The sequence below is a fragment of the Eucyclogobius newberryi genome, unplaced genomic scaffold, assembly GCF_026437365.1.
Source record: "Eucyclogobius newberryi isolate DKJ021-1_F unplaced genomic scaffold, fEucNew1.0.hap1 SCAF_15, whole genome shotgun sequence".
In the NCBI taxonomy this organism is placed as follows: Eukaryota; Metazoa; Chordata; class Actinopteri; order Gobiiformes; family Gobiidae; genus Eucyclogobius; species Eucyclogobius newberryi.
The window spans coordinates 15671256-15697876 of record NW_027315779.1 but is presented as its reverse complement, the minus strand read 5'-3'; the positions used below and the strand labels follow the sequence as shown (position 1 = coordinate 15697876).

At 40.7% G+C, this 26621-nt stretch overlaps 1 protein-coding gene across 2 annotated transcripts in view; it reads right to left on the bottom strand.

Moving 5' to 3' along the window:
* Nucleotides 1-8531: 8531 nt before the first annotated feature.
* The window catches only part of dlg4a (discs, large homolog 4a (Drosophila)), a 30636-nt gene continuing 12546 nt past the window's right edge, over nt 8532-26621 (bottom strand). For both annotated transcript variants that reach the window (XM_072446255.1, XM_072446256.1), the window contains 19 exons: nt 18180-18233; nt 17672-17722; nt 17460-17584; nt 16201-16370; nt 15929-16065; nt 14812-14956; nt 13843-13978; nt 13608-13764; nt 13427-13529; nt 12742-12856; nt 12089-12265; nt 11974-12016; nt 11867-11897; nt 11726-11773; nt 11538-11639; nt 11224-11396; nt 11018-11130; nt 10847-10938; nt 8532-10554 (listed from right to left, as the gene is read on the bottom strand). In XM_072446255.1, the coding sequence (XP_072302356.1) occupies nt 10448-10554; nt 10847-10938; nt 11018-11130; nt 11224-11396; nt 11538-11639; nt 11726-11773; nt 11867-11897; nt 11974-12016; nt 12089-12265; nt 12742-12856; nt 13427-13529; nt 13608-13764; nt 13843-13978; nt 14812-14956; nt 15929-16065; nt 16201-16370; nt 17460-17584; nt 17672-17722; nt 18180-18233 (2079 nt within the window). In that variant the 3' untranslated portion in view covers nt 8532-10447. The remainder of the gene's footprint in view (nt 10555-10846; nt 10939-11017; nt 11131-11223; nt 11397-11537; nt 11640-11725; nt 11774-11866; nt 11898-11973; nt 12017-12088; nt 12266-12741; nt 12857-13426; nt 13530-13607; nt 13765-13842; nt 13979-14811; nt 14957-15928; nt 16066-16200; nt 16371-17459; nt 17585-17671; nt 17723-18179; nt 18234-26621) is intronic.

Below are 26621 nucleotides of genomic sequence, written 5' to 3'. Positions count from 1 at the left end.
TACAAGCATGAAGAGTGAGAGGTTTGAGCTGGTTTGTCGAGGCCTCTCCAACATGTTTCCAATCTACCTGCAGACAGACGCAGAACACGGCACCGCATTTATCTTCACAAGAATCAGTTATTTCCTTTGGGAGCTCAATGCACTCTGAAACTTTACACCACTTTTGAATAGAGTCAGGACTATTTCATGTTTTTTGTGGGTTTAAGAAAAGCGGACCATAAAAGTCAATCATTTCCATAAGGGCAGAATTTGCAGTGGTTGAAATGTTGCATTCTTTTTCCCTGAGTATTGAGACCCAAAGTTTGGAACAATATGAATGTAGTCCTTTTTAGCACTGGTATTTAGTTCTTTGTAAGTATTTGTGAAGTAAAATGTAATTATTTTTTGAATATTTTGACTACCATTTTCAACTTGAAAAGTTGGATTCAATAAATGAAAAGAATCAAATCCTCAGCGAAGTAATTACTTCAATTTTGGGATCATCTGTTATCACACCACTGGAGAAAGTGTGCAGTTTTGTGACTTTGGCACAGTCTTTGGCAGGTTAAGCTCTTATTTTTGCAGCACCCAAAGGCTTTAAGGTAAAATTATTTTCATCCCCTGGTGCCAGACAAAATTATTGAAATTTTATATTTGTTTTGTCTGTAAATAACTAACACTGCTCCTGAATTGGGACAAGTTTTAATCAACAATTAATTGTTTGTGTTGTCATCGAAACAATTCATAAAATACATCTTTTTTTTCTTTTTTTTCATTGTTTGGCAGACATGATGTAAATCACACCTGCACATCAAGTATGACGACCTAAATTGTGTTACGGTATCTAAAACAAGATCGCAATAAGTTCAAATAGCTAGAAAATAACAATTTGATCTTGATTTGAGTAAATGTTGACTATGTTTCAGTGATTTGAGTCTTGTTAGGCTTGCCAACAGAACAAGTGCAGCAAAGACACTTGTTTTAAGTACAATGAGACTATTTGTGCTTATTCCATTGGCAGTCATTATATTATGATGAGTCAAAATCAAATCAAGATGGTTGTTTTTGCAGTGCAAGCCGAAAACGCAACTACTGAAGCTCAATATGGGACAAGGATCATGGACTAAACCAGGTTTTAGTGTGTTTAAGACAGTTAAACCACTATAATCAAGACTGAAAACATGTCTATCAGATTTAAGATCAGTACATCAGTACATGACAGTGCACCACCAGAAGAAGCTTGTGTTCCACTATTGGCACTCAGTCTAAGAACTGGTGGATTATGTTGGCGTGGGGGTCCTGCCACTTTTGTCCCATAATATTGACTTAAGCGGCCCAAAAGAGCGGTGAAAACTGTATAAGATTGTGCTGAGACCCATTCCCTTAAATCCCCTTCTCTGTGAGAGCTTTGGGGGAACTGCAGGAGCCAGTATTATCTTGGTCTTTAAACCTAAGAAGGCATCTCTTTTCAAACAGCGTAGAGAAAATGCATCTTAACCACCACACACCCTGCTGTGCACCAATCCAAGTGTGAATGATCTGGCCTTTATTCATCACAGATAAAGGGACTGCAACATGCACCACCCAGATTTTTGGAATTCTCCAACACAAACATTTTGACGGATGCCAGCTTGGATTTTCTTCATTTTTTCAGGACACAGGGTTGAGCAGAAGAATGGCAGGGTGGAAGACGCAGTGGGTTCAAATGAATAATAAAACATGGAGGAAGCGTTTTGATCCCAGACTGCAAGCCAGAGCTGTCTTGTAGTAATGAAGCTAACAAATGACGCTGACAAAGTCCTCTGTGCGGCTGCTGAGATGTGGGCAACACTAAAGAGGACATGTGATTCAAAAAGTTTATGTTTATCGCAGTGGTGGCTGGTGATGTAAACACTGCACATGTCTTAGAAGCACGATAATTTGTAGGTGTTATTTAAAATTATAATGTATACTATGAAAACAAGAAACCCTACTCTAAGGCAAAAGTGAAAGGAATCTGAGCGGTGAAACATCATTTGCAATCAACTTCTGCAATGACAGAGCTATGTATTGATGGATTATTTTCAGTGCATGGGATTTTTTAGGGGCATGCGTTTGGATCTGCTTTTGTCCTCAGTGTTCGACTTGTAGGACTACACTTTCTAATAATATACAGCACACTTGTGTTGACAGATAAATAACTTATGTCTTTGCTGATTTACTTTGGAAAGTGCATATGGAGTTTTGAAGGCGTTATATTGGATTGTTTTATCTGTTTATCTGTAAGATCATCCCAGTGTTTGTCTTATTCTTATTTTCTCTGTCAAAAGTTGAATGTCCCAGAATACACGTACATCTTAGTCCATCCATCGCTGACAATGTTACCCCCGCGATACTAATGTCTGGTAACTTCTGGTCCTTAAAGTCAATATTCATCCAAAAGTTTCTTGTACACAAACAAATTTCTTTCACCTCATGTCAGATGTTATTGAGGCTGTTAGTTTTTCCAGAACATGGAGTTTGTCTGTGTTTTCATGTGATTCTGGAGCGGGAGTTTGTAGCCGATGTTTACAGTACAGTGTTAGTTACAGCCAAGGTGCGCACTGCCCCACTGCTGGGCACAAAGATGCGCACTGCCCCACTGCTGGGCACAAAGATGAGCACTGCCCCACTGCTGGGCACAAAGATGCGCACTGCCCCACTGCTGGGCACAAAGATGCGCACTGCCCCACTGCTGGGCACAAAATTAAAATCCAACCTGAATTGAAAATAAACTAACTGACAGGCAAGGGGGATTTACATGCCCTCATTGAGAGCGCCCCTGTCCCAAAGAGCAGCGGCCGCTGCAGAGTGGTGATACAGGACAGTGCACGCCGCGTGACCATAACCACTTGTTGTAACAGAGGACTGAGCAGGTGGAGACGAGAGGAGGAGAGCTCTGTGTCAGGTGGATGCATTATCACAGGACTCTTTGACCATAATGTGAGAGGCTTGACCGCAGCTGTCTGTGAATGAGCTGTTTGGTGTCATACATTTCTCCCTCTGAACAGTTTCAGTGGTATTAGTTCAGTTTATTTAAAGGCCACGTGTTTCACGCTCAGAACTGTCTAAACATGGGCCATTCACAGACTGTCTCATTGCAGCAATATAAACGACAAATGACACACGCACGCACGCACGCAGCACACACACACACGCACGCACGCACGCAACACACACACACACGCACACACACGCGCACGCACGCACGCAACACACACACACACACACGCACGCACGCAACACACACACACGCACGCACGCACGCACACGCACGCACGCACGCAACACACACACGCACGCACGCAACACACACACACGCACGCAACACACACACACACGCACGCACGCAACACACACACGCACGCACGCAACACACACACACACACGCACGCACGCAACACACACACACACGCACGCAACACACACGCACGCACGCAACACACACACACACACGCACGCACGCAACACACACACGCACGCACGCACGCACGCAACACACACACACACACGCACGCACGCACGCAACACACACACACACGCACGCACGCAACACACACACACACACACACACACGCACGCAACACACACGCACGCACGCACGCACACACACACACACACGCATTTTCACTACTCACAAATCATCAAACATTAGAAAAAGAATAAATACACAGCAGGTCAGAGGTGAAACAGCATTTGATTTCTGTCCAAAATCATTGCCAAATAGAGAACCTTTACCCCTCAAATCGGATCTAGACCTGAATCAAACCCAGACCCGGATTCCAGTTGTTCCTCTGCATCAAACCAGAATGTTGAATACTGAGGAGCTAGTCTGTCTGGATTTACTCTATTATTCCATCCTTGTCTCTGTCTCTGTCTGAAAAATGGTTTTGACCAGGTTGTTCTCCCATTTCTGCTGTTGAAGGTGCAGCCAATTGGAGTAGGACTGGATGAGAACATCCATCCACTTTCGGAAGAGGTCCCTGTTGGAGGACCCCCACTTTGGTAGATGGTGTCTGTGAGCTTTTCACTCACAGCTTTTCACAATTTCTGTCCCTCGTTGCTGTCCTGGGACAGCCGCTCATATAGGTCCTGCTCATCAAGCACCTTCTCCCGAAGAAGAGGAGAGGCACATCATCTGCTCCACCGGAACAGTACATTTTCACTTACACCACAGTTTTCTCTGTGATATCTGGACCTCAGCCTTAGCATAGAACAGGAGGAGCAAACCTTTGATATTTTGAACAACTGCCCTCAAACGTGAGGGCACTCACCCAGCCCAAATCCTCTGTAATGAGGGTCACGGTAGAGGAGGCTGTGTGTTCAGAGAACTGGATCAGGCTCTTCAGAAGCTCCTCATGGATTCTCACAGTTTTCCCTGTCTATCAGACCCTCCAGCTCCCGCAGTTGAACAGCCTGTTCCAGGATATATTTGACTGCTGCAGTGGCTTCAATCCGGGGAGAGGAATCACTCTGCTCATTCATTGTGTGTGCTGAGGCTTCGATCCAGCTGAAGGATTCACTCTCCTCAACTATTGTCAGTGGTGTGTTGTTGGAGACTGGGAGCTCTTCCTTTTCGGAGCAGCGTTTGCATGTAACACATTCTGTAAGTATGTCTCTGACTCTCTGAGGCCTTTATTCCTGTTCTTGTGATTCCTATATTTTGGTTCTGGTTCTGGAGGCAGCTCTGGTCCAGTTGATTTTGAACGGACTTTTCCACTCGGGCGAGGTTCCTGTTGGTTTTAGTTGTTTTTTGAGCGCAGTATGGCAGCATAGCTTTGAGCCTTGAGCTGTTCTTTTGGCTTGTCTTGGCTGTTACTCAGGCCTCAGGTTCCCAGCTACATTGCCCTAGGAGCAATTATGCTGGGAAGTATGGCAGCTTGAGCACTATCTTCTGCTTCTGACTACTTTTTCTATCAAACAATATTCCACTTCCTCGCCGGGAGCTGAACAGGCACATCGATGACCTGTGGATCCAGATGCTCCTCAACTGCCTGTAGAAACAGTCTCTACTTCAGATGAACGGCTCTCAAATCAAAGATTGTAGCCAAAAACTGACTGTTGATGGTGTATATTGATAGTTCTTATTGTCTGTGATGCTTTTCTCTAAGAAGTGCCGTCTCTGTGACTTCAACTGTAAAAGTGACTAACTTCTTTTTCTTGTGCATGACGGCGTACAGAAACTTCACACCAAAGCGCGCTGGGATGTCCATGTGGTGAGTGACGTCATTCACCACTGGTTTTGAATTAAAGCGTCATTCTGTGACTGCGGAAACAAGTGAAGATCAGTATTTGGAGATCAATATGAAATTGAGTTAAGTATATTGTTTATTTTTTATAATTTGAACAATAACTGGCTGTTGAATGAAATCATGAGAAAATGGTTTATTCCTGGTCAAACCCACATTCAGAAAACGTTTAAGAGCATTAGGTCCATTATTGTGAGGGTTGGATTTCTCGACATGTCCACATTAGGTTCTTTTGGCTTCTTTATGGACATTTAAAGTGCACAAGGAAACAATAAAGTCTCATGCCTGACTGATGCTGGTGCTGCTGGAGACACTTCAGCTGCTCTGCCCCAGTCCACTGTAAAAGCAACTTATGTCACTCAAAAGTAAATAGTGTTTTTTACAGAAAATAGGTTTGTTATTATTTTCCAAATAACAGAATAATAATACTATTGTTGTACTTCGAGGCAAATTCTGTTTTTATTTAGGGTGTTTCAAAAAATAATTTGTATTGAATCTAAATGAGATATTAGTGAACTGTTGATGTTATTGATGAGCTGTTGTGTGTTTAGCTATTTCTAGTGATAGGCCTATTTCTTTTTTTTCTCTAAATGGGCAAAAACATTGTGAAGTATTTTAGAAAAACATTATAGACAAGACTTCAGAAGGTGCACGGTATAAGTATTTTTGTTATTCATGCGTAAGCTGCAAACACACGGATAATTTAGTGAAGAAATACTTTGAATTACGGTTGATATGACAGACATCAATATGGTCTTGTCTTCCAAAAAACAAAACCCATGGGAATTTTTTCTGCTCCATTAGTTACATTTGATAAGTATTCATAGAAATAAATAATGTGGTTGTATTTAGGCCACGAGGCTAACACACAGTGTGTATCTGTGTGCGCCTCATTGTGTGAGGAAATGGTTCCCCTGTTATGAGCAGGAGAGATGGGAACAAACGAGAAGAACTGCACATTCAGCTGCTGCACTTGTTTCATGAGAGCGGCTCAGAGGAGAAAGAGCGCCCTCTCCCGGACATATGGCAACAGTGAAAGTATTTATACCCAAACAAACCAGTATGGAAATATTTTGAGCAAATCATCAAAACTAAGGACTGAGAAGGAATGCGTGTAAAACGCAGAACAATTAGACCAATATGAATCTATCTAAATTCATATATTTAGATGGATTCTAAAAACATTTATAAACATATAGCCTATCTTTGCCATAATACATTTAATATTTGCAAAACTTCAATTCAGACAGGGTGTAAAAATGGTAATAATTTCAAATAATGAAAAGCTGTTAAGATAAAAAAGAAAAAACAATCATAAGAGTCAATTTTCCGAAAGCATTTTAAATTAATTTTATTATTTTATAGCTAATTTACAACAAGCGCTTCACTGAACTGGAACATTTTATTTTGCTTGATATTGTTCATTGTTAAATATATTTTTCTCTTCAGTTGAGTTTGTTGTAACTTTTTGTAATCAGTCTTTTCTGTAAAAATTCATATATTTGATAAGGAATATCACACTATGATATGGATGGCTGAGAGAGATATTAAGAAATACATAGAACTCTCGAAAAAAAAGAAAATAAATTTGAGAAACATAATAATCCATTCATAAGGTGACGGCGCCCGCTGTGTCCTCTCTTGTGTAGGTGTCAGTGATGTTCTTGGTGCTGGAGTGTGTGTGACTGTGTGCACAATGTTGATTTGTGGTGGAGTTATTAACTGGGCTTTATCCTTCAATCACCTCTCAGCAAATCCATTCCATTTTATGTACAGCATTTCTGACCAAAACTTGCCTTGTGAAAAAATACAAAAATATACATACTTAAGATGAAACCAGTGACACTTTTCAATAAATAAATAAAAATGATACTCATTCACAATCTCCAGCTAAGTTAATGTTAGCTGAAGTGAAATAAATAAACAGTAAATATGAATGATCACTTTGAGTTAACGCTTCCAGCTTATAATTAAAAAATTATAAGTAAATACAAACACATGCTCAAGAACTGTGGATACCCTTTTCCTTATTCTCAATACAACAATCTGTGGAGAGCACAGACAGTAGAAGAATGTCCCCCTAAACTGTGGTGAAACTCATGTTACATTTACAACAGTAATGATGTACAACATATTGTACTGCAGCGCCAAAAGATTAAAAGTAAACTCTTTTTTAAAGATAATTTAAAACATTTAGACCTGGTAATGATATGACCCCTTTTCTTACATAACTTAATTAGACTGCTGTGTAGAAGCTAAGGCTGCATTTGCACTTACCACACATACATATTATTATAGCATATTGCATCTATAGTGTAGCCCTACTTTCACAATTATTCATACAGAAAACTAGTAACTTCTTTTGGGGGAGAAACAATGAAAACATAAGTTTCAGTACAAGTGAACGACAATGTTCTTCCACTGTCTGTGCCCAATTATACCTGTAGCATAAAATGCCTCTCAGTGCAAACATTATAAATACACTATTTAATCTTCATAAATCCATCTTCATTGCATAACATCATAGCAGTATTGCACTACATCTGTGCGTGTCTCACTCACACACACTCACACCACCCTTTAGTTTGTACATAATTACCAACAGTGGATGTTATAGGACAGATATTGTTTCATTTATATATACTGGACAGTTTCTCTGTCACCCGCACACACAAGCAGACGCACAGTCTCACAGACGCACAGCTGCATTGTACAAGTGTTACGTTCAGTTCCACAAGGACTAATATGTCAAGTTCTAGTGAGGGCAGCTCCACAACAAGGAATATTTCTCTGTAGCTTTCTGCTGCAACATTAAGATGGGAATGTGAGTAAAGTCAACAACCAAACTATTATTTGAACAAAATAAATCAGTGGGATATAGTTTGGAGGTGTTGGAGGTGTTGATTTTTACAGACGCAGTCCCCTTACAAATAGGCATAAAAAAGATATATATATATATATTTCTATATATATATTTATAATAGGCTATAATAGGCCATTTATTCAGTAAGCATGATCTAACTTTAATCTGCGTGACACTATAGAGGGAAAATTAGAAGAGGAAAGTGGAAGCTAGAGAATAAAAGAAGACCTGTTCCTCTCACACAGAGGACTCCCTCAAACCACACGGCCGCAGTCTTCACTTTGGAGGGGACACAAAGCACACATCACAACTCTTCCATATTAGTGTTCAAATATTCAAGTATCATTAGTATCAGTTGTACATTTGTATTTCTAAGCCGGGTAAATGTGCTATTGTACATGCAATGCAATAACAACAGCAGCAATGCAATAACAGTAATAGAAATTTAACAAACTTTCATTCAGATCTTAGCCCAAACTATTTCTTAGACTATTGCAGTTTAGATTAATGTTAACAATTAACCGTATCAATGTCTCTAACCTTGGATAATAAAAAAATATGGTTGCACTGAGTCCCCGTCAAAGTTTGACGACAGCCTTGTCAAACACACACAGACGCACAAATGCCATGGCTTTTACTGTATGTAGTGTCCAGGGAGGAGCGGGGGCAGTGGATGAGGTGTGTATCTGCAGCTGGGGCAACCATAGGCCTGTCAGAATAATCAACAAATAGACTTAAAACAAACGGCAATAATCATTTGGGCTCAATAATTATGGTGTGACTTTTATTTGCACAAGTGAGAAACTAAATTGAATAATTAACATACTGTATCTATTATATCAACTACCAGACTTCTTAATTGTTTATTGTGCTATTTATTTATGATATGGTTTATTTAGAAAAGGGATTATCTTGCTTTAGAGTTACAGTGGTTGTTCTAAATGAAGTAATGCATTATTGTGACAGGCCCGGGCAGTGGGAGTGGTGTGTGTCAGCAGATGGAGCGGGAGGAAGGAGCAGTGGCTGTGGTGCTGCTTGTGCCTAGAGAGATAACATTCATCCCCTGTTATAGGAGTGTGCCTGGATACAGCTGAGGTTATAGTAATATATATGTGTGTGTGTTTGTGATGGCAGAGGCTAAACTATATGCCAGAGCATCTACAGTACTCAGAAGAATACAGGAATGGCCTCATGATTCAATTTCACATCGCTTCACATTGTCCTTTCTAAGACATGCTATAAAATGCTTCCTCGACAATGGAAAGGGGAACACGTCCTTTCTCAGTGTCAGTTTTGCTGATTATTTTTCCCTGCCTCCACCATATTTGAAAATGCATGCACAAATTTAGCATATTTCTCTATTGTTATTTAAACTGCCTTGAAGTAATGCCTCACAGTAACTCGAGTGAAGCCTTGTTTTGAAGCTTTTGCTTTGTCGTGGTCATTGTGAACCAAGAGAAAGGGGCTGAACAGCGCCTCCAGGTGGCGAAGGAGATGACAGAAAGAGGATTCAGTCGCCCCATTGGACAACCACTCTCTCCATCCTGTGACAAGGCAGAGCTGGCAGGAGGATGACACAACGTCAAGATACTGTGTGATTAAAAAAGAGGGGCCAGAGTCTTCTTGGGCACCACTATCATAGATCAAGAAGATTAAGGAGACCATGTGAATCTCAAGTTCATCACTGGAAGGTCACCCTTTACAGTATGTCTCTAGCCCTGCTTACACCTAGAACATGTAACACATACAGCTGTGTGTTGATCCTTTTGGGAAATGGAGTGTTCACACAAGGCATCAAAATGTTTTCACAAATCTTTAGAATGGACTTTCATATTTGGGATTTGTCCCAAATGCTTCTACCATTTACACCCTTTAAACAGGCGGCACCAATTAAACATGTCTAATTGTACAGTCGCTAACATTGACGGATTGTTTGGCATGTCTAAATACGCATATATGTTGAATATGTTTGATATCCTACTTTTGGCAGCAGTACTTAAAGATATCCACTTGATGCATTTTAAAGCAGAGTGTGAACAAGGCCTCAGAGCTCAAACACACCTCATTGAACCAGAATATTGAAGTCTTCTCTCAGTCTGTTACTACACATGATGATGACTCAGTCCACGTTAGTTTTGGTATTGTTCTCTGCTTCCTCGTGGTCGTCTTTCGCTCTTACGATTTTCTCTTGATATGCTTGGTTTGTCTGTGTCACTCTCTGTGATTGCCTAAGCACTGACTTTACTGGAGGACAGCAGGACAGGCATATGGGACTGTCCCGGCTGTGAGGGTGACAGGTGGTGCAGGACAGCGTTGGTGGGGGGGGGGGGCGCAATGGTCACAGCCTCTCTCGAGTGGGGATCCAGATGTAAGGCCCTGATTGCTCCTCGATCACTGTCTTTACTTTGTGATAGACCTCCTCAAAGCTGTCACCCTCCACCACAGCTGCAGCGAGGCGTGAAAAGAGAAAGAACAGCGTTGAGCAAAAGAGAAACACAGAGGAAAGAGACAACAACAGGGGAAAGACAATTAATAGCTCACAAATGTCACGATTCTATCAAAAATAATTGTTACCAATGGGAACATCTTAGTTGATAAGATCTACTTGCAACAATTATCAGCTGTGAACGTCTCTGAATCATCCCATTTTGTTCTGCTTTTCTATACTAACTGGTTTGAGAATTGATCAGCAAATTGTAAAGTTGTAGACTAAGTGTGACAAAACGAGCACATGTACCTGTAAAACACTCGAGGAAGTCTTGTTCTAGTTTGAGGGCTCTGTCCATTCCTTTCCGCGCTTGTTCTTCTGTCAGTCGTGTGTTGATCTCCCTTAAAAACACATATTCAGGAAGAATATAATGAGCTGTGACATGTTTACATACTTATGAAAAACAGGATTTTAACATACAACACATTTTCCAGAGACTTTGGCCGAACGAAGATGGCGATTGGATGGAGCTGAGCTGCTTGTAGTCTGCGCACAGCATTGGCCGATACATCCAAGATGCAGTGTTTCCCTTGCTATTTGTGAGAAAACACAACATTAATGAATATCCAGCTTATCTTGCTTTTGATTTAGATTGATTTGGCACTTATCCTTGAGTCACATCCCACCTGCTCGGCCACCTCGCGCACGCTCTGGACACTGGTGCCGTACAAGTGGCTGTTGTACTGTCCCGCCTCGATGAAGCGGTGACTCTGAATGTCCTTCTCCATCTGTTCCCGCGACGACACAAAGTGATAGTCCCTCCCGTCCACCTCGTACTCCCTCTTGGGCCGCGTGGTGTCTGTCAAGGCAAGTGACAACTATTTAGAGAGCTCAGGGCTGACGTTTGGAGGATTCATGCCAATGCAATTTCTGTCAGAGGGCGACATCAGGTATTGGGTCTTTAGCTGTAGAGGTTTTATTTGACAGCAGAAACACTTACGTGGGACGCAGGATCCAAACTTATCAGGGAACTCGGACAAGAGGTCGTCATTTACCCTGTCTTTAACAGGACCCAGAATGATGATGGGCCTGGCGTAATGGACTGAGCATTTTCAAAATAACAAAAAAGGAACATTTAGAAAGAGCTCAAAACACTCTCAACAATAATGTCTGTTCCATTAACCTCACCTTCTACTTGAGTGACAGTCTCATAACTCTGTGAGATTTTATCTCTCCCTGCCAAAGAGAATTTCAAGATACAACATATAAATGATTAGATGAGATAATATGCATTAGATTGTCTTATACATATAGATTCAGACAAATTACCTTGAGGGCCCAAACTGTCACGTCCATGGTCCTGTGGGAGAAAAACATTATTTTTGTTCAAAGATTTGAATGATGTTACCTGGTTTTATTATTTGTGACTCATTTACCCTCTCTTTGGTGTTTACACGAGACCACTCTTTTCTCTCCACTCTGGAAAACAACTCACAATCATTATTTTGTAATCATTTCTACAAAGACAACCATTGATGAGTAATGTCTCACCTGAGTTTGCTGGGGATAAAGCCCACCTCCTCTGCCTCGTTTTGGGGGCTGACTCTTCGCGCCTGCCACCACTCCTCATCACCACAATCCAACACGTGAAGCACGTCCCCAAACCTGAAGCTCAGGGCCTGACTCAGGAAGCCACAGTCTGCTGTCTTGTCATAGTCAAAAAGAGCCCTTGGAAATAAAACACAAACAAGCATTAATCAATGTAACTTGATTATGTAAAAGGTTCCCAAACGGTTTTCAATAAGATAATAAAAGATTATCTATAAAAAAAGTTTTATATGCAATGCAAGTATTGTTTAATAGTATTATCACCACACACTTCCACTATGAAGTTGCATGGCTCATTTATAATGAATGACAAAGGTGAAGTGTGCTTTTATGTATTTTTTATGTGCGTACCAACATGGGAGACTAGCTTTATGCTGACATTACTGTGGGAAAATATGTTCACATTAAAATTTCCTCCTATAGTGTAAACGTTCATTCATAATTGAACAGGAAGCCCTGAAGGGAAATACTAAAACAGCTGCATCTTGTACAACAACAATATGGTAACGGCCTTAAATGCTTTTGAAAGACTCTAATGAACAGAGTTGTGTTAATTCATGTTTATGACCTTGCCCTGCATGTTGTGATCGTGGTACCTGATATAAAAGCCTCTCTTTGGGTTGCTCCGTAGCGTCGTGGTCCCAGAGCCCATACTGCTGTTCATCAGCTGTTCCCTCAAGTCGTGAATCTTGGCTTCAAAACGACTGTACTCTGAAACACAACACAAATTAGCACTTGAGCTGCAACCATCTCTCCTGAGCAGGTGAATGCATATTGTACACTGTCCTGTCTCAAATAAACTAACTATGGAAATAGGATAAGATATAACTTATAACCAATTGTACAATGAAGAAGCGTGCTGTGATTGAAGTGCAGATAGCAAGAAGAAAGTCTGCATGCTATCAAAATGAGATGAGGTTGTTCACAAGAAATCATGTTTAAAATAAAGGGGGGAAATTGATAATATTACAGTTGTTGTTTTGGAGATATGCAAAATTAGAATAAGGAGTATATTGTCTATAATCAAAACAATTTAAAATGTTATAACAAATATTGTATAATATTCCAAACAAGTAATATTTCTGCATTTTTGAGGTTAATGTAATGGTCCATTCACTTTTTGTGCAACACTTGAACCTCAACCAAGATATTTACAGACACATTTTAGCGCATTCCTAACAATAAAATGTCATTATCGATATCATTTTTGTCAATATCGCCCACTGCCAATGTCAAGCCGTCACACTATGTATTTGTGTCCAATGTTTGAAAAGTAGTTACCATCTGGTCTGTACTGAGCGATTATTGTCACAGTCTGACCCGCGTTTTTGAGCGCTGCTGCCGCCTGCTCGTGTGTGGCCATCCGCAGGTCAACCCCGTTCACCTGAAACACAGCGGACAACCGTCAAAGCAAAGGGCGCTGTTGTGATGGGCGACATGTGAGAGATAGAGGAATCCTTACACTGAGGATCTGATCGCCTTTGTGCAGCTCCCCGCTCAGGTCAGCCGGGCCCCCTGCCAGGATGAAGGAGATGAAGATGCCCTCACCGTCCTCGCCGCCCACGATGTTGAACCCCAGACCTGTCGAACCTCGGTGGATCAAAACTCTCCGAGGTTCCCTGAGAAAACACAAGACGTAAATAGGTCACAATGTAAAATCAACATGGGAACTAAAAGGTTTATTGATCATTACAAACCTGGGGATATCATCGTCTCCCATCATACTGTGCAGCACCGGGGAGAAGCGACTAGGCGAGGTGGGAGTGAGGGCTTGTGGGTAATCAGATCCTAGATAGTTCGGATGGCTGAGGTCTGTGTCCATGTGAGAATACGCTAAGAATAAAGAAATAGAATAATAGTTATTCATGAATACAATTTAACTTAACACTTCAAAGTGAATTCAAATGAGAACACTCTGGAAGAAACTCTAAAGTGTATTTTTGTTTACATCTGTCTGCCTGTGTACTATTATTTGTATCTCTACATTGAATATATTCTTCAGTCTTCAAATAGACGTTATTAATATAATGTTTTCAACAATAAGGGCAATCTTTTATCAAGCTTGTTGTTTGTGCTCTTTTTCATTTTGAACCAACATACATTTTTATTCTAATATTTATTTCTGCATGCCTTATTTTATCATACTTTATGTTTTCTATTTCAATTATTATTCTTTGTTTTATATTGCACCTATCGCCGTAGCAAGTTTTTCAATTTTGTTCACAGACAATGACAGTAAAACTGATTCAACTGAATTTCTGAAACCCCAAATTCGCCCTTAGGAAAATCAGTAACTTTTCCATTCCTCTATCTCTGGATGTAATCCTCGACTTTACACATATCACTGCTGACCACATCATCACATGCTAGGGCTACTCGATTTGATTTTTTAAAGTAGGAATGATTAAAGCTCTGTATTGTTTATGTTCAAGCAATTAAAATTGAAAGCCATTTATATTTGACAAAATCAAATGAAATTGAAGATCATGATCAGTCAATATGAGGAAAACAAATCCTAAATATTTTGTGTCATATGGCCTTGTCCTAATACAGGTGTTAAAAAAAGGATGTCATGATTTCAGTCCACAGTTGGGAAAAGCACACAGTTTTGTAGGTGTTATAAATGCATGTGACTAAACCCTGAGATGGTGCAGAGGCGAGCTTACTGCTGGTGAGGTCTGGAGGGTTGTAGGAGTTGGTCAGGAACAGGTTGTTGGGCTTGGCCACCCGGAGGTAAACCACCTCGGCTGTGTTCTTCAGAGCCCCCACCGCATCCTCGTGCATCACATCCTCCAGACACACGCTGTTCACCTGCACACAGACACACACAGGTCTTATTCAATTTAAGATGCTTAGTAGCACTGTGGACTTTTAGTTATTTAGTCGATTCAATTGTTGATGGTGTCTCGTTGGACCAAAACATTTATTAGTTGACAGAATATTTTTAGTGGAAAATATTTAGGAGAAAGCATGGAATGGGATATTTTGAGTTGTGAGTTGAATCTGCCTTTTTACAGATGAATACACTGTTCACCTGTAGATTTCTGTATACCGTATTTTCCGGAGTATAAGTCGCACCAGGCAAAAAATGCATAATAGAGAAGAAAAAAACATATATAAGTTGCACTGGAGTATGAAATAAGGTTGCAAGTGTGAAAATAAGTAGTATAAGTCGCACCCGGCCGAAACTATGAAAAAAGCGACTTATAGTCCGGAAAATACAGTAAATATTTGTAATTGTGTGATCACCTGTATCTCGTGGTCTTGTCAATGCAGTTTGGTAGTTATGTGGTTAAATATTAGAGATATATAATAGGTTTGAGATGTTTTGCTAGAGCCACACCACTTTTAGTCTAATGACACAATAAAGGAAGTCCATCACAATTTGAACAATTATCATTTTTGATTTGACATTTAATGTGAGTCAAAGACAATAGATCATAAAAGGCTTAAGCTTGAGATTTGTAATATAAATAGTACTTTATTCTTAATAACTCAATAATTACTGATGAAGATAGTTGATTTACTAGAACAGCCTGCACTGCACTGCCTACATTCCTCACCAGATGGCAGTAATGCTGGTTTAATGTGAACATGGCATCCAGACTCTAAGCTCCCATCCCACTCGTTTATTAACATATTAATGAAAGCAGTTCCATGCCATTAAAACGGTATTTATTGCTCTTGGCTCTGCGCTCAAACACACTGAGGCTGCATCATGTGAATATGTGAAAATTGTGTGGGTGCATTTCTGTATCTGAGCATTACACAAGAGTGACTGACCGCTAAGATCTTATCCCCGATCTGCAGACGCCCGTCCTTATGGGCTGCTCCGCCCTCGATGATCTTGGTGACATAGATACTGTTGTCTCCAGGTATGTGCTGGTTGCCCACTCCACCGGCGATGCTGAAACCTAAGCCTGCGAACAAAGAGCCAGAGCAGAGGCTAAGCTAAGTAGTACGTTCGTATGGAGCAGATTTAGAAAAGCAGATTTAGTGGCATTTAAAGAATCTGTAATCCTCACAACAGCCATACACACCCCGTCAACACTTACCTTTGGGGCCTTTGATGAGTTTGAGTTCTGTCACTTTTTCTGCCGCAGGTTTCCTCCTCAGAACATAAAGGCGGACTATAGCACCGGCCTCCTTCAGTGCCTCCACCGCCTGGCTGTGTGTCACCTCTCGTACGTCCACATCATTCACAAATAGGATGCAGTCATTCACACTGGCAGAAAGACAGAGAGGCAGGCAGGGAATCAGCAAAAACTGCAAGCTTGTTTTTCGTTTATAAAGAAAACAAATGTAATACACCGCCACAGGAGGCAAGAGGCTCTCAATCTGCAACAGTAGCTCTGTCAAGGATCTAGTTTCACCACAGACAGCCGGCCTCTTGCACAGTCCAAGAAACCTCTGCTCGGGGTGTATTAGCATTAGTTATGACAGTGGCAGTGGCAGTGGCCCAGGTGTGTGAGAGGTGGGAAACAATCATGAACTGGAACACAAGCACAGATATCACAGCTGACAGGAGCAGCCACACGACTGCAGAGCACAGCACAACACCATCAGCCCACTGCCAAATGGTGTGATTCACGGAAAGAGCGAGAAACGACGGCAGTGAAGAGAAAGAGTTTGTTTAAAAGGGACATAATAAAGCGCTTTTAATGACCTTTTATCCATGGGAGTTCCTTATCATAGGTTTGTTGTAAGTTGTATTTTGATTCATGCATGTTTTCACCTATGCCCTATCCCCGCTCGCATCCCTGTAATTATTTGAAAAATTTGGACTCCAAATGATACTTGTTGGGTTCTTAAATGTCACATAGAGACTTTTCAAAAATCCAAACATGTAAATGAAAATCTGCTGCTTGTCTTTAGAGATTTGTCAGGCTCAGTCTGCCTGTTTTTAAAGACGTACCTTTCCTCATTAGCTTTTTACACTGAGGGAGTTGTACTTTGTTGACCTTTTGGCAGGTTTGCCACAGTTCTTCTTATATTAACTTCACTTATTTGACCTCAGGACCCCCTTGAAGATGAGATGACTCATCTCAAGGGGTTATTCCACATGAAATGTAAATAAATAAATAAATGTTTTGTGTACGGAACTTTGGCCAACTGTTTAAAAGTGCGTTATGGGAAGGAGGCGGGGCTTAAGTCCATAAGTTTTGATCAGGAAGATATGGCAATTGTTTCTATTAAGTCATTTCAGATCAATATTGTGGTTTACACAAAATATGAAATGATGCTACTTATGTTATAGTTCAATACTAAGTACATGATTTAACATGTTGTCAGCTAAGAGCATCTATTAAAGTACCTGAGCCTGCCGTCCTGAGCGGCCGCGCCCCCAGGGATGATTTTGGTGATGAAGATGCTGGGGTCATCGCCCACATGGGGGTTGTCTGTTCCCCCTGCTATACTGAAGCCAAGGCCTGAGTTTCCCTAAAACGGAACAGAACATTACAGTTGTTGACATTTATTCATCAAAGACATTTTAGCAATGTTATAAAACTCTTTTGTTGCGCTCACCCTTTCCAAAGTGATCTCCTCATATTCAATTTCACCTTCTGTTCCATTTACCTGTAGAAGAAAATAAAGTTTAGAGTGTTTTTGAAGCGCTGAATTTAGCCCAACTTCCTTCTCTCTTCTACTTTTCTTGGGCCCCTTTTCCAGTGTCTAATTTGCCTTCTGCCTTCACATCAGCTACACCTCTGCAATTAAGTCCCAGTCCCAGAGGAGATAAAGAAGCTAAGAAAACTTCAGACAAACGCTTTTCTTTTAGTTGACCTAGAAAACAATCTTTAGGAGTGATGTAGTGCAATAAAACTGATCAGAGAGTCGACTTTTTATTGAGGAGGCGGTGCACTTTTTAATCTCATCTAAAACAAATTGTGTCTAAAGGAAGGTAATGCATTTTCTACAAAACAAACCTTTCCACTATGTTTAAGTACATAAACCATCAAAGGACTGACACAAATACACTTAATGTAATGAAGCAAATTATTATAATGACAGAGTGATTAGGCCTGATACTTACATATGGCGAGCCGTCAAGTGTGTCAGTGTTCACCACCATAGGAGGAGTGTTTCCCTGGAGACACAGACAGAGGAGAAAAGTTATTAAGAAATAATGGGAAGTAAGGTTATTGTTGGGAGTATATCTCAGAGTTGTTCCAGCACGGGCAAACCTACAGCTGCGTTTACAGTGAAAACATATTCATATCCGAGAAGAGTAGACACACAAAGATAACATGATTTGTATGGGATAGAGATGTCACAATATCAAATTGCAGTGCTACAACTATTGGTAGAAAAATCACAATTTGTCAATTATTGACAAGTGTTACAAAAACAGTGACATTTTCCAAACAACAGTCCTTAATTTTCTCTATTTCAGATTGTCTAATAGGTCACAATCCCTCCAGCTGCATCGAATTCCATTTTATGAACGATAAATGAAAGTTAAGGTGACGTGTCTTGTTGTTGTGTGTCGTGTTGTACATGTGTTTTGCCTGTCGGTATTTTGCTCAGTAACACAGGAGATTCTTGCTGTACCAGAAACAAATGCCACCATCAATAAATTATTCTTATTGTGACATAAAATATATAAAAGCTTTTTACATTCAGGGTTACTTTCTTATAGTATAGCCTTAATGCTTCTAAAATGTTCATGATAATCACGGTTATCGACTAACCAAATAATCTTGACATTCCTCCTGACACCATGACCAAACAACAGAGAAATCCTTAATTTTTTTTCATTGCAATTGTCTAACACTACTAATCCTCAAGTATGTGACCATCTTTATGATATCAAACTTTTTGAATGATAAAGAAATAAGTACATGTTACATAAACAGCAAGATCACTGTACTTTTTGACCTACTTTTGCTTCTAAAATAGTCACAATTGTTATCTTTTATCTGTTGTGATATACAATTGTGACCTGATTATTCACATTTAGAACTAAGCCGATTAATCCCGACGTCCCTAAAATGGTATGATACATTTAGGTACAACTATGAGTTAGATTGCAAAACAGCGTAGCGTGTTTTATCCATCCTCCCCTCACCACATTCACATAAACTGTGCTGTGGCATTCTCCTCGCACGTCTGCACAAGACCGGGAAACTGCAAGTCAGAGACAGACAGTTTGATGATTAAACAGCCAGAACAAAGCAACTTGTCTATGAAATAACTGACGTGTTTTGACAATTTGGTTTGCAGCAATATTTTATCATTGATGGATTGTACGGTTAAACAAAAGCCACATGCACAACGATATCCGAAACATAGAAGCTCAGTTACAATGCTCAACACCAGCTAATGGGTCCACGTAACGGCAAAGAAGTATCTGTGGTGTACAGTGAGGTTGTGTCATTTATGGTACAGAGTCTCATGCCCAAGTTGAATTACTGATGTGTCTCATCGTTAAGCCATAACACTGTGCATGAATATTTTATTGTACATTGGGATTTTTTAAATACATGATGAACAAAATGAAGATTGAAATGTGGTGACTGAAGTCTTCTAGATAGAGGAATATTTACAATTCATTAAAAAATGTGTGTCTTTTTGGACATTTTGATTTAAAGTCCAGCTAATGATTACAATCACTATTACTACTTATTATTTTTCATAGTCGTCCAGTCACGACACGCTGCAGCCCTAGCAATCGGCTTCAGCCTGAAAGTTCAAACTTCACTGTGATTGGGTAAATTAACCTGTCAATCAGAGACAGAGGCTGACTAATAGGAGGAGTAAATGGCCTAAGTCTGTGTATGAGCAAAGAGCTGTATATTCGCTCTCAAGATTAGAAAAACATCCCGTAGTCAGATTAAAATTAGATTTAAATTGTTCTTACAAAACATGGGGCCAAGTCACTCAGTAAAATCGATTGTATAAACCAGTATAGTTCGATTTCAAGAGTCCTTGTGCCAAACCTCACTACAATACTGTGTAACTCTGTCCAATGAGCCACGCGGCTGAATATTACGTCAAATTCATCCTTATCTGGAGACTGAAATAATGGGTATAGGCAGCAGAAATCTAAGCCCGGTGCCAGGCAGTTTTCCTGCAGGGATTTTGACAAAGCCCCTCTCTCTCACTTGCTCTTCCTCTCTCTCACTCGCTCTTCCTCTCTCTCACTTGCTCTTCCTCTCTCTCACTCGCTCTTCCTCTCTCTCACTCGCTCTTCCTCTCTCTCACTCGCTCTTCCTCTCTCTCACTCGCTCTTCCTCTCTCCCACTCGCTCTTCCTCTCTCTCTGCTCTGTGTAGTCATTGGACATCAGCCCACCTATAATATAACACCAACCTATTCAGCTAACTCGTCTTGTGTTCCTACAGGCGGCACTCACATTCATGCCCCACCATATCATTTATATCCCCTGCATGATAAATGAATGCTAAAAGGCACATTAACTATTATTTACTCAGGTTATGGACATACATAGGTGCATAAACACAAAGGCCAGTGTGTCTTGAATGCAGTCAACAAGTCTGAAAAAGCACTGTATCTAGGGGTCTATATTGACAAAAATCAATATTGTTGTTGTCGTTTATATGTATATTTTATCAATCCAACAGAAATGTGTTAAAACATGTTTTAAATATATTATTTTGACGTTAAAATCATTTCAAAATCAGAAATATATATATATATATATATATATATATATATATAAACATATACATATCTATGCACTCAGCTCTTTTTGTAGCATTATTTTATTATAAATATAACAATTTTACATATCTTCAAAACAGTAGCGTGCATGACTTTACGGATGGGCACGCAGACTTGACGTGTTCGTCAATAATTAGTGGATAACACAAAAGTGAAAAAAAACTAACATGCAAGGGTGGGTTTTGAACTCCGGTCTTTCGTATGAAGGGCAAATGCCAATCCTACTGAGATAAACACCCATACGTGCACAATGTGCTGACTGGAGTAAATAGTCTCACTTCATTGACTAAGTCATTACACAAATTAGCATTATGTTATTAAAATACTGCCTGTATTTCTAACTAACTTCTAATCATTAGAAACGTGAACAGCAAAACAAAAGACAAAAAGACAAAAGTCGCTAAAAGATAGTTTTAAGTCAGTTTGTTGAGACTTGGCGCTGCTGTTGCTTCGCTTCTACTCACACAAGCTCAGTTAAGGCAAAACATGCAATTCCCTCTCAGGTTTATTTAGTGTGGTTTGATCATAGATCCATGGGTCAGAGCGCATGTGCAGACCTCTAAAAGAAGCTGCTTTCTGCTCTGGTAGTAAAAGCACATTTTAGAGAATGGGCCTCTGAACACAGCCACAGACTGCGCAGCTGTGGGAAAAGAAGAATCACGCTTCCTGCGCAGTATTTCCCAGCCGCCTGTAGAGGCCACTAAAAGATACTGTGAATTCAGCCAGCTTAGCTTGATTGCCCTGACCACACGCTTCTGCTTCAAAACAACATTATCGATATGATCTAAATCATATCGATATATTGCCCTCATCTACATCCAGAGTAAATCAATAAACAAATCTTTGCTCACTAGCACTGACATTACATATGCGTAGAACAGCCAACAGAAAAGAATGAGTATAACATGATAGGTGAAATCTAGCAGTGTAAGAATCTGAATTTAAAGCTGGGGTTTAAGGCTGTTTTTTATAAATGAGTACATTTTGTGTTTTTCATTAAAGAGTATCTTGTAAAAGCAGCATGAGACTATGCATTGTCTGCGGATAATAATACAGTATTCAATTTCTCATCAACTTGGAAGTAAGAGCCAAAAGCAACGCTTTGATTGGCTGTGCTTGGTGGTCCGCCTCAGTTTCACTTCACTTCCTGACAAAAGCTGTCCTTAAGCCATGCACGCACCTCCAAATTAATGCATGTGAATATTAACAATGTGCCAAAGGGTTTGTGAGCTCTATGAACAGATTTGACCTGCGCCCGGTTTCACAGTGTAAAAATCACCCCAGTTTTAATGCTTGAGTCACACTATGAAACACTAGAATTGTTGAATTAGCCATCAACACAGACTGAGCAATGAATTGTGCAAAGTGTTCCTATTTTTAGATGCGTGCTGCAACTACAGTTTAGCCCATGAGATAAAAGAAACCCTTGTATAACAACAGCTACCTTTTTATTTATGCTATAAACGTGCTCTCTTAGCCTCCAGCATTGATTGGTAAAACTGTTACTGTTGGAGGAAAAAAACGCCAATATCGTTAAGAAGAATGAGCTGAGCTGGACACTACCCAAAGGCTGCATTAGTGTCTGTCCGGCACACACTTCGCAGCAGCTGGGGAGGTTGGGAGCACATAAAAGCTACCCAGGCAACATGCAAACTAACGACCTCTGTGGAAAATATGCAAAGTCTGACTGCTCAGCTTTGTCAGCAGTATTTCCAACAGCAGGAGTGAATTTAGATGGATGCTGGAGCAGTAGAGAGAACATACGAACAGTAGCCTGACCTACCTTGGGGGTTTAACTGTGCAATTTGGGGGACAGAAGGCAAGACAGTGGTACATTGTGTAAGAGGAAGGTGTAATTTAGTGAGTCAGCTCCGATCGCAGACGACTTTGTAAGAGGAAACCAAACCAAATGTGTTTGTGTTAGCGAAGGAAAGGAGGTTAATTCCACTCTCAATTCAGGCACAATGCGCACATAATTTGTTTCCCATTGAATCATGGGTAATTTGGAGGAGCGTAAGGGAAGATTATAGCCTGCGTTGTGAGGCCATTTACGAGTTTTGTTGGAGAAAAACTCGATTTGGAGATTAAGGCCAGATACACATCTCTTCCCAAACATGAAGCCGCAGCAACATCTGATTAGCATTTGTGAATTTAATTTGATGATTACCCAGGCACTCTGTAATCAGTTTTAGAGCGAACAATTCAAGAATTTGCGAACACTAAATCAATGTACCTGAGACTCAAATTAAAATGTCATACCCGCTTATAAAGTCGGCGTTTCTTGGCTTTCCGTACGTTTTCGAAGAAGCGGGAGCCCATCTTTTTGGCATACCACACTGACGTGAACATTTTACCGGGATATTGACATTTAAAATTTCTCTAAAATCCAAACATTTTAAACATGATGTTTATTGCCTGCCAAGCCTCCTCATAAAAAATAAAAAATAATTTTCAGCAAAAAGGGAGCAAGAAGGCCATGGAGAACAAAACAAAAAACAAGAAAAAAACAGTTAAATCCCGAATGGCAGTAGTGTATTCCTGCTGAGTCGATGCTGGAGTGTCAAGAATGACTCATCACTATTTTGCATCCCAAAGATTCCCCCCATTCAGAAGGAAAAAAGAAGCATTGATGTGAACAGGTCCTTCTCGTCTCTGTCCTGTCTTCACATTAGCAGCGTGAGGCTTGGTCCGGCCACAGCGCTGTGCTCCTGGAGAATGCTGTTCATATTTTCTGCCTCTGCTGTTCTGTGCAGTCCCTCCCCTCCACACGCACAAGGAAGAAAGGCAAAAGGAGTGGAGCAGGGAAAGTTTGATGGCAATTACTTTGCTGTCTCTGTGCGTAGAGCTGAAGTTGGCGACATGCGTGGGGCATTTATGCTCCGCAGAGAAGGACAAGCCACTGTGAAGGACTGTGCTCTTCAGAACGTGGCTCAGGGCCTTTCCTTCACCTAGTCAACCAGAACACTACATTTTTGCAGCTTCAGCATCAGGGAATAGTACTTGAGTTCAGGTCCAAATTATAATAGCCCAAACAAATCTATTCCTTACTGACTTCTTGTGACTAGAATCTTTAAACAGTACCTTTATCTTAAACTCGTTGCGGTAATACATTTGTCTTGGACCACAGTTTACTCGTGCTTGAGGCAATAGTGCATATTCAAAACAGCATCTGGTGTAAAAACTTTGGCCATTTAACACATGCTAGAAGAGCTTGCTCGAGATATGTACAAAGGTTCAGCTCACCATTTTTATTCATCACCCTCTTGAACAAATTGTCTAAATAACCAATTAATTTACCTTTAATTTGCCCAATCTCACCACTGGCAATTGTCCATCCATTTTCTACCGCTTGTTCCCTTTTGGGGTCAAGGGTGACTGGAGCGACTTCGGGCCTTGGGCGGGGTACATCCTGGACAGTGGCCAACTTGTCGCAGGGCCAACACAGAGACATAGACATTACAGACAGCCATTCACTCTCACATTCATTCACTAGGGCCAATTTAGAGTTACCAATTTTTGCCTAACACATGCATGTCTTTGGACGGTGGGAGGAAGCCGGAGAACCCGGAGAGAACCCACGGTAACACGGGGAGAACATGCAGACTCCATGACCAGACCAGATGTGATGTTGGTCTGGTCCAGGAATCGAACCCATGATCTCCTTCTTGGGTGGCAAGAGCGCTAACCGCCTTTGCCACCGTGCACCCAACTGGCAATTGTATAAGAGATAAGTCTCTTCAGTGGACACAAGGTGGCTGAAGTGTCTTGCCCAAGGACAAAACAACAACACTACCGTCCCACTGTGGCCCCTGGCATCCCAGTGGTCTTCCAGCCAAGTACTAACCAGGTCCATCCCTTCTTAGCTTTCAAGATCAGACGAGATCAGGCAGTAACAAGTTGCTATGGCCACCATGAAACTGAGAATTACTACCGTGCCACATCAACTTATATCAGTGTAATATTTCATCAGAGTGAAGAGTGCTGAGGCCACACAACCGCACTTACAACTACAGTTGTTTTAAAAGTGAGCACAGACAGTCTTGTGACACACAGGGACAGCCTTATGTAAGGACACGCTGAAGGACAGGCTGTCAGCTGACAGACTCATTTTGTTCAATAAAAAAATCCTGCTTCTACCTATCTCATCTCCTTTCCCATCATGCCTCTCAGTCCACCATTCAGCATTAACTCCACTCTCCTCCTCCTCTCCCTTCTCTCCCTCCCTCACCACCTCTGTCTGTCCCAGAGGACCTGAGCTGCTGCTGCTGCTCAGTAATTACACCAGGGCTGCAGGGAAATATTTAAACATTTATTAAAGAAAAGCAGTAGAACGGAGCAAATGAAGATAGAGTGATAGTGCCCATTCAAGAGTGAAGGCATGGTAATGCAGGGCTCTTGGGAAAACAGTACAAACAGTAATTGAATACTTACTCAAAAAGCTGGTTTTTGATATGTGTCAAACTGGGCAGGTGCAAAGTACTTCTTTTGATTTATACAGAATTTCAGATAGAGGAAATTGGGCTCTTCTAGCCATTGCTTAAACAGTAAAGTACAATGGAGAAAACAAGTATAGAAGTATAGCAAAACTAGTAGTTAATTCCTGTTGATCAACAAAATGATTGCTCTTTTACAAAAACGTCTCCAGTTATTTCTTTTAAAGGATTTTTTCCCCTGTCGGCTTTATTAGACAGAACTGCTTCATGTGAAGTGGGGATGAGAGAAAAGGGAGGACATAAACTGTAGGAGCTGAGACTCAAACTCACAACACTGTGGCTGACTGCACATGGAGCCTGGCATATGTGCTGCCACCTTAACCACTAGACCACCGGGCAGCACATTTTTTTCTAAGCCAGTTTCAATAAAGTTTTATTTGATTTCACTTTTCCCCAAGTGAAAAAGTGGAGTCATTCGTTGCTGAACGATCTCTAAGCTAAAGCATCTCTAACCTCTGGACCTGTTCCTTTTATGCCAAAGCATTGCAGCTCTGAAGCTGATGTAAATCAATGGTGGCTCAAGTGAAAGTGGCAAAGCCCACAGCGTTACGGCAATAAAGCGACAGACTGGCTCCACCTACACATGGACGAGCAGCGGGCCTGCTGCAAACACATCTATATGGACAAGGGATGCTGCAATGCCTCTTGGGAGTGCCACTTATTTCAGTGGCCAGTGTAGAAAATTGGCTGCATACATTTGTAGACACTAGAACGAGCCAAATGAGTGAGTGTAAATGAAGACATTACTCTTGCACATGGCAGTGGTGATTGCAGTGTATGCAGCAGTCGGACAACAATTATACGATGCATTCAAACGTATTGACCTTGAATATAACTGCAATTCAGTGTCCCTGAGAAACAGAAGTGCCCTAAATGCACCATATTTTATTATTGATAAACAGTTTCGCCAACCCATATACTATTTAGGTATTTTATTAGATTACATTGCTCAGTTTGTTAAACGTTTAAATACTTATGTTGAAAACAGAATATCTATTTTTCTGCAGCTTTCTTAGTCTGTTCCTAACATTTAAGCCAAAAAAACGGAAAGTGATTTCACGGACTGTGAGGCTAATGCAGCCTGTCTGCTCGTAAAAATGTTTTATTAGGAAAGGAGCTCTGCCATCTTTTCAAGGTTAGGGAAGTCACACTGCTCAGTCAAACACTGACACCTAGAGGTCTGATCACTAAAATATTATCTATTTGATAACGTTTGTAGTTATATAGAGACAGGGTCAGTGATGCAAATAAAGAATTACTGGTTCATAGAGTTATATTATACATAATTAGGGAACAGGT